General features: G+C 43.7%; 1 protein-coding gene across 2 annotated transcripts in view; it reads left to right on the plus strand.

Moving 5' to 3' along the window:
* The first annotated feature begins 11080 nt into the window (after nt 1–11080).
* MTMR12 (myotubularin related protein 12) overlaps nt 11081–13416 on the plus strand; it is a 33738-nt gene continuing 31402 nt past the window's right edge. The window contains exon 1 of one of the 2 annotated variants that reach the window (XM_086867716.1): nt 11081–11355. Coding sequence is in view for 1 of the 2 variants with exons in the window: in XM_086867714.1 (XP_086723840.1) it covers nt 11585–11776 (192 nt within the window). In the remaining variant the exon portion in view is untranslated. Of the gene's footprint in view, nt 11356–11502; nt 11777–13416 lie in introns of those variants that run through there. The other variant, XM_086867714.1, reaches the window with a different exon arrangement.

Genomic DNA, 13416 nt, shown 5'->3' on the forward strand with positions numbered 1-13416 from the left:
TTTTTGTGCTGTGTCGTGAAAGGTGAATTTGCAGTTCGTTTCTGGTGTTCCTGTCCATTTTAATGGATAACTTCTGACTCTTGTTAACAAATCTAAGAATGTAAAATCAAGATTTTCAAACGTCTAGAGCTAGCTTTGACTTAAATACTACACTGTGCACTTAGGAAGGTAAAACTGACTAAATAAATATTTTAATATCCTGTGTTTTGGTAATGCTAGCAGTTTACTAATAAGCACTTTTTAAATTCATTTTTTATTCAGCAGTGCTATTTGTTAAATCCCACAATCACAAACACTGTAGTCCTCATTCACAAAAGGGAAATGTACACAGAGCCATGCTCACCTAAGAGGAACAGTTTATGAACATGTGAGCTGTTCTGTTTTAAAGCTTTCTCTTACTTTGACTTGTCTTCCAAGTTCATAAGTGCATCCTCTCTGTGAGCGGTGTGGTTTCACATGGATGGTGTGCATAAAGGCACTGCTAGAAGTTAAAGTCTGTTAGACATAGCCCATTGACTTCTTACCCTTCTATGAAATTCTAGATGAACAGTTAAACTTGCAGAACTATTGAATATGATGGGTTCATTTGAAGCTTCTATTTTTAGACCTTTTAGTACTTAAAATTGTTCTGCCTAGAAAACTACCAACAATTGGAATCAACTTTAAATATTCCTGCAACAATTCGTTTGCATGTTTAACATTCTTGTTGCTGGTTGAATATCTGCTGATAATTAGTCTGTTAAGGAATCACACAATGGTGATTTCATTTCTTTATTAAGCAATTAAGACTTGTTTGGGCCAACTAAGCAGATTTGAATAGCATAACGGTGAATTTGAGTAACGGTGGAGAGTAGACACAGTTAGCAATGGTTTCTTCCATGTATATTTCAATTTTACAAAGTATAAATTATACAAAGTGATAGAATCAACAAAAATATATTCTTTTCCTTCAATTTATTTTTTTTTAATTTTTAAGCTGTAAGCCAAAGAGCCTTCTAGCAAAAAAGGCTAGCAAATAAATTTTCTTCTGCGAGATTCTTTTATAGGTCTTCTCAGAAGATCTTTTTATCCTTTGTTATGATATTTCTCAGACTTCCAAAATGAAACAATTAGCTGGTCTTTTTGGGGAAAAAAAAGAAAAATCCAAGGGGTTTTATCTATAGACTTAGTACAGCAGTTTTGATTTATATCCAGATAAAAATCAGACTTCATTCTGTAAATATCTGTAAATGTGTATTCTTACATTTTGTTCCACTTTTTTCACTCGCATTATGGAAGTCTGAGAGAAGCTTGCCGTTGTTTATTGAACTTTGTGATTGTTTACAATTTGTATTTTAAGAAACACTGCCCTAATAATACTCAACAAGTGTCCAATTGCTACCAAGGGCAAAAGTTACTGTTTTTCAGAGACTGCAGCTCTTGCTGGGGGTCTTGACTCTGCACAGTGCACACCTTTCCACATGTCATGGTTCTTACATACCTGTGTTGGTAAGGGTCATCATTTAGATACATCTTCTGTTTTCTTAACCTGTTCTGGAAAGCCATGGCCACCAGTATTTATTGGTGGTAGTTCTAAGCCTACCAGCTTGCAGAGGCTCAGCCATTAGCTTAAATACTTTCACTTATATTCTGCATCAGTCCTGCTTGAGGTTGATACCCTGAATCACAATAAACATAGAATGGGATCAAGAAAACTTTGTGGATTTTTTAAGTTTCCTGTACTTAAAAATTTAAGACTGCAGAATGGAGTAGCTGACCAAGAGAAAATAAATGGCTTTCTACAGTAAAAAGGTTACTTTAACATTAAAATTGAGACAAAAGGCCTCTTGATTCACACAAGAATCACAGACCTTGCTCCTTTTCTTTCCAAACCTCTTTCCTTTTCTGCATGCTGTATTGTGTTTGTATCAGTACTATGCATATATGATCAGACTATGTAAGACAGCCTTATCACAGACTCCACTTCTGGCACACATTTAAGTTTGCCAGTAATTTTCTGGTTATTATACAAGTTATGGAACAATATGGGAGAGATGGCAGTGCCTGAATACAGGAGTTTACTCTCATGTTTTACATGCTCCTGGGGTATGTGCTCCTCCAGAAGGGGATGGGTTTCTCAGAGGTGCAGGCCCACAGGTGCCAGTCCCACATGGATACTTCAGTATGGTTTAGGATGTCAAGAATGTCACTGCTTAGGTAACTACTTCATATTTTCCTGAGAGAAAAGCATGCTACATTTAAGAACTGTGATCCAGGATGTTGCCAGTGATAGTCATGTGAAACTGCAACTTCAGGAAAGTGGAATAATCATTGTGGTAGCAGCAGTAGAGTGTGCTTGTCACAAGAAAAGTGTCTGTGATTATTAAGTGCTATCCCAGTTTCTACCAATAACTTCAATAATTTATTTTATTTGTAAGTGGAAAGCAAATAAAATAGAACAGACTCTTCCAATTGGAAAGGACCTGCAGTGATTGTCCAGTCACCTCTCTGCCCACTTCAGGGCTGGCCAAGTTCCAGCACGTTGCTAAGGGCACTGTCCAAGTGCCTTGGAGCAATGACAGACTAGGGCATTGACTGCTTTTCTAGGAAGCTGTTCCAGTGCTTGACCACCCTCTCTTTATAGAAATGCCTCCTGATGACCAGTCAAAAGCTCTCCTGGTGCAGCTGTGAGCCACTCCCTCATGTCCTGTCCTTGGATTACAGGGAGGAGAGCTCAGCAGCTGCCCGTGCCCTTCCCCTCTTCAGGAAGCTGCAGAGAGCACTGGGGTCACCTGTTGAAAGACCCCCGAGCTGTTCACCAGTCTTCACAGAAGTAATTGTGAATGCCGTTTATTTCTATTATTAACACACCTTTTATAGGGTTCTACAGGGTCTGCGGGCAGAGCAAGCTACTATTGGCTAACACACACAGGTTTACATTCTTATCCTTGTACACAAGGATATTGTTTTGCTTTACTCTCTCTTCTGCAGGCAAGTTTCAAGGATTTTAGCCCTTAATATCACGACTTATTTCAAAGGCTGGTTTGTGCATACAGGCCTTTACTAATATATAAAATATAGCAACAGTCGCCCTTCAGCCAGCCTCCCTTTCTCCCAACTGAACGAACAAGCCCAAATTCCTCAGCTGCTGCTCACAGGAAGTTCCTTCCAGCCCTCCCACCAGCTTTGTTTTCCTCCTCGGGACACTTTGAAAGACCTTCCCCTTCTCCTCCACCTGCAGGGCCCAGGTTGAATCCGCCCCAAGGCTGACCCCAGCGGGCATCCCCTCTCTGGGCCGGTTGTGCCGTGCTCGGGGCTCTGGGATGGGGTTTGTGCTCAGTGCTCTGGGATGGGGTTTGTGCTCAGGGCTCTGGGATGGGGTTTGTGCTCAGGGCTCTGGGATGGGGTTTGTGCTCGGGGCTCTGGGATGGGGTTTGTGCTCAGGGCTCTGGGATGGGGTTTGTGCTCGGTGCTCTGGGATGGGGTTTGTGCTCGGGGCTCTGGGATGGGGTTTGTGCTCAGTGCTCTGGGATGGGGTTTGTGCTTGGTGCTCTGGGATGGGGTTTGTGCTCGGTGCTCTGGGATGGGGTTTGTGCTCGGTGCTCTGGGATGGGGTTTGTGCTCGGTGCTCTGGGATGGGGTTTGTGCTCGGGGCTCTGGGATGGGGTTTGTGCTCGGTGCTCTGGGATGGGGTTTGTGCTCAGGGCTCTGGGATGGGGTTTGTGCTCGGTGCTCTGGGATGGGGTTTGTGCTCGGTGCTCTGGGATGGGGTTTGTGCTCGGTGCAGCCTGGGCACTGCTGAGCCACACTGAGCCCAGCACCAGCCAGTCCCACCTCCCTCTGCAGCTGTCCAGCCACTCCTCTCCCACTTTGTACCTGTGCCTACCATTACCCCATTCCAGGTGCAGAATCCCACATTTGAATTTGGTACATTTCACTCCATTAGAAATTGGGGGGGGGAGGAGGGAACAAAAAAAAAACAAACACAAAAAACCCCAAGAAACAATGTGGGAAATCAAAAAGAATGGCTCTGTTTTAGCAGAAACTAGACAGTGCACAACTGGCCACTCAAGAAGCAACTGCAGCACTCCACAAAAACACAGAAGACAAAAGAAGTTCCCAGGTGATTGAGGACTTTAAGATTAAAATGTTTCAGGTCAGTGAAACTGAGGTGTTAAAATATGTTACATGCCGTGTACAGCAAGTGCTCTGTGGGAGAAGGTGAAGGAAGAGCTGAAGGATTTTCACTTTTCATGCATCTCTCCTGCTTCACAGACAGGAATACATCCGGAGTCCGTGCCTTGCTCCCTTTCATGTGAATGGAGAGTGTTACAGTGTCTGAGTACACTTCCCCAGACACTTGGAAACCTAAATGAATGCTCCACAGCCAAAAAGAAAAGTGGAGTTTTATCCAGCAAATCCACAGGGCTGTGTTTGAAGTGTCCCTGTGCGCTGCCAGCAGCAGAGAGCGCTGTGCCCTCAGCAGCAGCTCCCCCTGGAAAACCAGAGTTCATTCTCACCTTTCTGTGACAAGCACCAAGGGAACACTGTGATGTTTTAGCTATTACCGCGCTCACATCTATTGCCAAATAATGCATTTTAAAATAATTTCAAAATAATTCTTTAATGATGCACCAAGGTTATTATGGCAGCAAAACCCCAAATAAAGTCTAGTGAATTATAAGACAGCAGTGGCTAGAAACACAGCCAGGACTATCTTGTGAATAAATTAGAAGTAAATACTTTAGGGGTGTAAAGAAATTACACGAATCAGAGTAGGCATAGCAGAAGGAAGAGACATTCAGTTCTGAGTCACTGAGGGCTGCAAAGAAATTCTGCCAGGTAAGGATTCCCACTGAGGAAGGCAAGCTGAGAACGAGGTTATAAAGGAAAAGTAGATAAAATGTGTGTCAAAGACTGTATCTGGCAAATCATTGACAGCAGGAGGAGAGGGGCACTTCAGATAAACATCTTGTGTGAGAGGGTAGTGTGTGGTTTTGCTTTCTTGTACCCATTTCTTAAGAAAATTCTTGCAGCTGCTGCCAGGGGTGATTTCAGGGCAATAGATTCAGGATAAGCATTCCATACGACAGCAGTAGATCATAAATCAGGATTCTGGATGCTTTAGCTAACATCCCCAGCAAGTTCTCCAGCATACCCAAAGACATAAGATGAGCCAATTTACATACTATGGGATGAGTTCAGAGCTCCAGATACAGGAGTAGCCAGGGCTGAAGTGCTCCCCAAGAAGCAGTGACGAGTTCAGAGAATACAGATCTGAAACCCAACGGTCTGGGACAAAGTCCATGCAATAAAATTCCACCAGTGCTCTGCTGGTTTACCTATTATCCCTGAGGAAAAGTCTGTATACAAATTTTACCCACAGATCAGGAAAAAAACATATTTAAAATAACTTATTTTCTTAGAAAAGCCTGGAGTTCTGGAAGTGCAGGTGACTTCTGGAACCCTCAAGAAAAATCGTTTCCAAATACCTGTCTTGATATTCAGGCATGCCAGATTGCCATACAGATGTCAGCATGAATATTTTAATTCTAGCACAAATGCATTTTAACTCTAGAAAGTTTGGTCAAACACTTTCCAAGGGCCTGAAGATGAAAACCACAGCAATTGCAGAGAAAAATATTCTAGTAAATCAGAAACATTTGCTAACAGGGAAGTATACATGGATTTATGAAACTTCTTTTACAAGATTTGCTGCTTCTATGAAGTTTGCTGCTTCAAAGACTCATTTGTCTTAGCCAAATAAAAGCATGCCTCACTTAGATAACAGCCTTTTTGAAGTCAGGGACAGTAAAGGGAAACTAAAGCAAGACTCTAGAATCATGTTTGTGTTTTGCCATGAGTTTCTGCTAAAGAGCATGTAGCCTTCCTGAAAGAGTAGGTTTGTGTCTGTTTCTCAGATTACCTGGGCTGGATTTTTTAGTTGCAGCAGTTGTATGGGAGGTGGAAATTGCAGCATGAGCTGGATGGCTTCTTTCATTACCTGACATCCATGATTACTGACACACACATGCATTTTGCTTTAGGAAATCAAAGCCAAGAGTAAGTCGAGGCCCTGGTGAGCGAAGTAAAACGAGCACATTTTTTTCACTGCAGTCATGCACTAGCTACAATTTTCAGTGCTAAAGGAAAGAACAGAAGAGCCACAACGCAGCCAGCATAATCTTCAAGTATGTTTCCTTCCCAAAGAGAAGAGGTTACTGTGTAGGCCTCATAAGGAGCCCATGGATATGCTGGAGCTGACCCTTCCTGCACCCTGTATTTTGGACACTGGATGGTTCTCGCTAGCTTTGGTTTGCTCCTCCTCATGCCCAGCAGGAAGAGTCCTGCACAGGAGCAACTATTTAACTAGATGGAGCAGATTCCTAGCTAGTGACAGATGGCTGGACATCTTTCCCAAGGGCTTTTCATCCACATTGCATTTGGAGAAGTGACTTAGGAAGAAAGAATCAGGGCTGCCCAACGACACCTTGGCAAATTTTTCCTACCACCCAACTTAGGGGCTGTCATCAAACTGGGAGCTGAATGTTGTTTCCTTGTTTTCTTTTGTGGGAGTCATTCCAAGACAAAAGAGTCAGTTCATAACCTTTGATATCAGAAGGGCCACACTTAGATTTACCCACCTTGTTACTTACAAGCTCATGATCCTTAGGACCTCTCTTTGGACTGCAGGTTTAGAAGAAACAATGTCTGTTAACTGTGCCTCACATCCAGCCGTGGTGTAGGCTTTTTCCCAATACAGATGGGGTTTGGATCACCCTTGGTGTGTTCCTGTTAAGGATAAGGAATACCCAGTCTGAAGTAATTTCTGTTCACAGTATTTTGGAGAATAAAATGAAGAAGTTCACCCCATGACAAAGAAGTCTGTGTGTGCCCACAAGCAAGTAATTGTGTTTGCTTCAAAAGAGCTAAGAAAAGGTGGGGAACTTCCCTAGCCCTTGTATTCTTGTTTTTTCTGGGTGAGGAGAGTCATTAAAAAGTTACTCACTTCCTCTTCTCCCACTTGTAGCTATTATGAGAAGGTGATTTTGCCATTCAATGTCAGTTTCCCTGAGTTTTCACAACTCTCCCAGCAATATTTTGTTTTCCATCCTCAAGTTTAAGACATGTAATTCCCAGCTGCATCTCTGTGACCAAAGTAAACACTCTGGTCCAGGGTGTGTTGTCAGCAGTTAATGCCTCTGTCCTGCTCTTCATGGAGTAGTTGTTAATTTGGTCTTGCACTCTTCTGTGTGCGTGTTTTGGAACTGTATGTCCCAAATGGCAGATGAACCTTCCTGGTTAGAAGAATTAGGAAGGTTAGCTCTGGAAGGCTCTGGCAGAACAAAAACACTCAGTAATTAAGGGATGGACACAAAATGGCAGTGGTGTGTATTGCAACCCCTGAAGGAACTGCTGTTTGCCATCTGAGTCATGATGTGTGGCCACGTGGGACATCCCAGGTGGCTTTAGTCAAGAAAAAAAATTGCATCTCTTCAACCACCTTTGGGGAGGAGCTGGACACATAGTGTCTCAGGACTGCGACATGGGATGGAACAGGAATCAGCCAGATATTCCAGCTGAGGAAAGCTAAAGTAAATCTGCTTTCCTTTTACCCAGAGAGATTAGGTTCTCATAATGAGGAGTAGAAAACTGCTTAAAAGATTGAAACACACTATACAATCAGTGGAGAAAAGCCACTGCAACAAAGATGAACCATAAAATGTTTACACGAGACAGAATCTCTGACCATATACTTCAAAAATTAGCTCACCTCAAAGGTGACAGACTGCAATCTGAACCAAGTATGGAAACTGATTCCTGAAGGACACTGAAAATACTGGAGAATGAAAATGTCAGTGTGAATACAGTATTAGAAGCAGTATATTAGAAGTAGTAACTTAGAGTCGAGTCCTTTTATGGCTTCTGTTTTTGTTGTTTTATTTTTTTAGAATTGTCTTAATTTACAGAAAGCTAACATTCATGATTTTTCACAGAAAATTATCTTAGCCTTAGAGGTAGCTGCTGGCTGTCTATATAGACTGATTTGGTGACCTTTTCCCAGAGGACATCTCAATATGTCATCTCCTCATTTCTGATTTTTTCCCTGATAGTTCCCAGTAATCTGACTTCCAGCTTCATCTTAAATCTTCTATATTTCTTGGATACTGATTTCATCCACTTTAATGTGTTCTCTTAAAATGTTTGAAATACTAAAGTCCTAAACTCAGTTACTTAATTGAACTGTATTAATAGGGAGTATCAGACCCAGCATGCATGGGAGATCTCTGTATACTCAGGGTAAATCCAACACTTTTGGGACAGCTTCTCCCCTCTGAGTTACACACGAGCACCTGCAATACTCTGTGAAATGTCAGAGTAACTGAATGGATACAACAGAAATACCCAGGTTTGCACACCTAAGTGCAGTTCTGGTAAGGCCCAGACAATGTGAAAATAAGAAAAATCAAACTGTACACCCAGGTAGATTTTCTGAATAGAAAGATCATGGAACCTTGACAAATGGTAATTGTTTGAAATCCTCTTTTGAGCTGCTACTTCAAATTCTTTTCCTGTGTCACCACTGGAGTTGCATGTACTAAAAGTAGTGTCCAGACCTGGATCCAGCCATGATGAATGTTCAAAGGGGAGCACAGCTGCAGATTCCTGCCTCTGATTTACTACTCTGGGAGTCATGCACACCTGTGACTTTGCATACACACCTGTGACATGTCTGCAGCATGGCAAAGACACCCCTATTTTCTTCAGAAGGAGGAAATGGGAAGTAAAAAATAGATATAGTAATGTTAGTTAGTTTGCTCAACACTCATGGATGGCTTTAAGAACTCATTACATCTGTCCAACCCATACCAAAGCACCCACAACACAGTGGCCTGCACCCACTGAGTATCCAAGCACCCTTTGCACTCCCCAAGGCATTGAGATTTACAAAGGCCCAGGCTCGGAAAAGCTGAAATGTGATACAAAGAGCTGTGTTCACTGATCTTCACCAACTGTGCTCCAGATACTGCCTAGGATAATCCCTTATCCAGGATACTTTCTTCCCATAGCCAAGGAAATGCTGACAAGGAGGACTGCTACAAAGGAAAATATGAGATACAAGTTGCAGTTAAGAGGATCATTGAAAGAAAACTGATAGAGAAGCTGCAAACAGTCCCTTTGTGTCTCCCTTCCATCAGCTGTTGTGCCACCAAGCCTGGGCACAGCTGAGAATTCAGCCCAAAGAACTGTTCAAATTAATAGCATGTGAATTTTTAAACAAAGTAATCTTTGTTTCTAGGAAGAGCAGAACTGCTCTTTGAGTTTCCCTCCTGCAGACAGGAATCTACAGGGATGAGGTGGCAATGCTGAAGTTGACTTTTGCGAGTACTCCCCACAGAGAGCTCCAGATTTTAGAAGAGAAAGTGAGAATACATCGTTCTTCCTGGGGAAAGGGAAGAACATGGCACTTGGTAATCTGTTGGGCACAGAGTCAGGATTGCAGCTGGCCCTTTCAGATGGTAATATTCTTCTGTGGAGTAAGTTAACTTGCTTGTGATAGCATTATTTCTTCCATTCCAAAAAAGATGAACACACTGACTAAGGGGGAATACAAATCCAGCCCTCAAATTCTAGCAAAAAAGCTCCAAATCTCTTCTGCAATGGGTTCAGTTCCACACATTTTGCATCCTGGAGAGTGAACCCCAGGATGAAGTACTCCCTGTTCATCACCATGTGGGTATTTTGCTGATAGAGAATAGCAGTTGCATTCAGATTATTTTTATGTAGCGCTTTGTTGGATGACAAGATGAAAAATGAATTCCCATGTGCTGTGTGAGAATTAAGGCTGCTTTAGCACTTCCCATCAGAGTTAAGACTCTGGCCTGATGTCAAAACATCCCTTCCTCTTTGAAAAATGCTATGTCAGTAAGTAGCTGATTTTTTGCCTAATTGTGTGCTGTAAACCTCATGGCGTGCTGAGGTATTCACGTTACTCCCATTCTAAATCCAGGTACTTTGAAAGTTGTTTTTTTTTTAATATGTTGTTCTCTTTCTTAAAGTACTTTAATACTCTAGGGAGCACAGAGATGGTGTCCCACATTTCCCCTGACCCTGGATTTGCACCAGTTTAATCCCATGGGGTGTACTTTTGACCTATGCAGCTGAGGTCAGATGCGATGTAAGGAATGATGTGGAAGCAGCTGTGGAGTGAAACATGAGAGCTCTTCAGCTTGGGTTCCCACACCAGAATAGCCTTTGTTATGAAACTACTAAGGAAAGCTAATCTCTGAGTTGTTTTGGGTTTTTTTTCCCAGAGAGAAGGTGATTAAATCCAAAAGACTTCTGTTCTGGGGTGACTTCTCATTCCTTGACTCTGAAAACAGGGAAATTGCTTTATTTCTGAATTGAAGCAGTCACTCCATTTAACTGTTATAAATGCTGTCTTATAACTCCATGTAACCCTTTTTCTTCCTTCTGTAGTTTTCCTAGGTCTGGTTTTGGAACAAGGTAAATAAAGAGAAGTATTAAAATAATAACAGGGGGAAATTATATGAAAAGTGCATATCACTAATATTTGAATGAGCTGTTGATATTCATGTCCTATGGTCTACTGAAGTTTGTAAAGTATGTTTTATTTTTGTAAAAATATTTCCATAAAGTCTACTTTGTGCACAAATTGTCACCTGGGTTACCATTTGCCATTTGAATTGCTGGGTAGTCTTGCTGCGTTGCCACAGGCCGTTAACAATATTTGCATTGTTCTGTGTTCATATAAAAATGAGGCTTTTAAAAGTAACCTACATACCGGTTAAACCTGGTCTATATTTACAGCTGTGATTATACAGTGTCCAAAGATGACATTCCAGGGAGGCTGTGGCTGTAACACATTAAGCAGGCATTAGGCAGAGGACTTCTCAGGGTGTATCAGCAGTCACATTTTAGAGGGTTTAGAGGATTATTTAATGGAAAGCACATTTTATGTCATTTTTCTTGCACTAGATTTTCCTGAGTTGCCTTCTAAGTGTGCACAGATACACAGGGTTTGGCAGTCGAGTAAGAAACAATGCAATAGATGAGTTAAACGAAGTTTAGATGCGATATTAGGAAGAAAGTCTTTACTGTGAGGAGGTGAGGCAGTGGCACAGGCTGCCCGGAGCAGCTGTGGATGCCGCATCCCTGGCAGTGCACAAGGCCAGGCTGGGTGGGGTCTGAGCCACCTGGAAGGTGTCCGTGCCCACGGCAGGGGGTTGGCTCCGGACGAGCTTTAAGGTCCTTTACAGCCCAAACCACTCTGCGATTTTAAGACTCTGTGGAAGCGGCGGCTGGATCAAGGAACAGGCCAGGAGCGGGAGGTGCCTGCGGCCACACACAAAGGTACGCGGTCACCCCGAAATTACAGGAGCCGGCGGGAGATCGCTGTCGGTTCCAGCTGCAGGCCGAGGGCAGGGCGGGCACTCCCCGGGCACACACCGGGGAGCCGAGGCACCCCCCGCGCTGAGGGCCGCGGGCCGCGCCCCGTGAGGGCGGGCGCGGCGGGAGGCGGTGCCGCAGAAATGGCCGGCGCCGAGCGGGGCCGGGCTCGGGGCTGTGGCCGGGGGCGGGCATGGGCGGTGCCGGCTCCGTGATGCGGCTCGGCGTCGCCGCGCTGCCGCGGGATCGCTCCTTCCGCTGCCTCCCCGCTCGGGACGAGCGCTGGGAAGCGCCGCCGCCGCCGCCGCCGCCGCGGGCCGGGGCCATGTTGGGCGGCGGGGCCAGGGCGGCCAAGCCGTCCTTCGTGTCCTACATCAGCCCGGAGGTGCGGGGCCGGGCGGGCCGGGCGGGGCAGCCCCGGGCACCCTGGCCGGGGGCTCGGGGCGCGGGGAGCGCTGTGCGGGGCTGGGGGGAGTGGGGCCGGGACTAGGGCTGCCGCCGGGCACTGCGGGGCTCAGCCTGCCTGGGCTGCCCCGAGGGTGAGCGGCGTGGAAAAGAGCTGAAAAAACAGAGCTGTCTGGTCAGCAGAGTTACATTCTGTAAGCCGCGGCCAGATGTCGGGCTGCGGTTGCTCGGCCCATAAGGTGGGACTTTCCGAACCTGTTGTTCGTATTGTCCCCGAGCAGCATCACTTCACGTTGTGCTCGGTGAGCTCCTTGCTATCAGTTCCGCCGCTGGAAAGCCCTGAATATCCTTCCTTAACAGCTCGATGTTGAATTCTTGGCAGTGTGTCTATTTCTCTGTGTGTCTTTGGTATTGTTCTGCCTGTTTTCCTTTTTTATCGAAACTTATGTTGGCGGGTTGATCAAAGTGACCTTAGGCTCAGTTTACTGAGGTCATTTTGTTAACACACGGTATTAGGTCAGTATTGTTGTTCTGCATTTCATCATTTTTATTCCTGGTAAACAGCTGTTTTCTAGGGAAAAAAAATGATGAATATGGGCCGTAAGTGCTGGAGTTTTTCCCCCTCCTATTTCTTTGTAATCTGTGTCAAACTGATTCTTCTTAATCGTTAATTCTCTTGAGAGCTTCTTAAGGAAAAGATTTTTGTCAATCTTGTTAGTCAGTGCAGACTTTGTCACTGATAGGACCTTGGTGAATCTGCTGTTTTTGTCCTACACTAGATCTGAAAGAACAATCAGTTCTTATGGCCAAAATCAGCTGTGGTATTTAAAACTTATGTCCTTAGTTGGTGATAGCAAATCTGGTTTTATATGTTTTTCAGTCCTGGTTGGCTTGTGGTTTCATCAGTTTACTTTAAAAGTTTTATCTCTTTCTTGTATTTCCAAGTGAAATCAGATGTAAATGATAGGTACAAATACTTTTGAAGTCAGCAAATATACCCCTGTCTGAGGTCACTTTTTCTCCTTTGGAAAGTACCTTGTAAAAATATACAAGGAACTGGATTTTGTGGAAGAAACAACTTCACTTGTTGGACTTACTGGAAGACGTTTCACCGTTCAAATGAGTGTGGTGCATGACTAAAGCTTGCTAGAAAAAATAGCTAGTTGTAAAGAGCTCAAGTAAATATATACATATTGCAACAAGACACCAAATAATAAAGAGTACTTTAATTTGATATTAAGTGCAGTGATGTAATGCTTCAAATATGATCCTGATGGCTGCAGGAAGAATAACGTATTTAATACTGGAAGTTGAGGTTCTTTATGAAATATCCTGATTAAGTAGACAGTGCAGTCATTAACTCTTTACGTGCTCTTGCTGCTTTTAAGCCTTTCCATCTTTCACTTAAATTTAAGAATTTCATGCATTCTTGCAGAAGGAACTCGGTATTATAGATGTGACTTCTGCCACAGAGTGGCACCTTTCACACCTTCAAAGACTCAGTGAAACTGAGATCTGATGTGATTAGCAAGTGAAGCAAGCTTGACTGCTGTTGACAGCCTATGTCTGCCTTAATGGTTACACAGGAAATAGAACACTTTAGTGGCTTGTACGAGGATT

This window comes from Cyanistes caeruleus, chromosome Z (assembly GCF_971803275.1).
Source record: "Cyanistes caeruleus chromosome Z, bCyaCae1.hap1.1, whole genome shotgun sequence".
Taxonomy (NCBI): Eukaryota; Metazoa; Chordata; class Aves; order Passeriformes; family Paridae; genus Cyanistes; species Cyanistes caeruleus.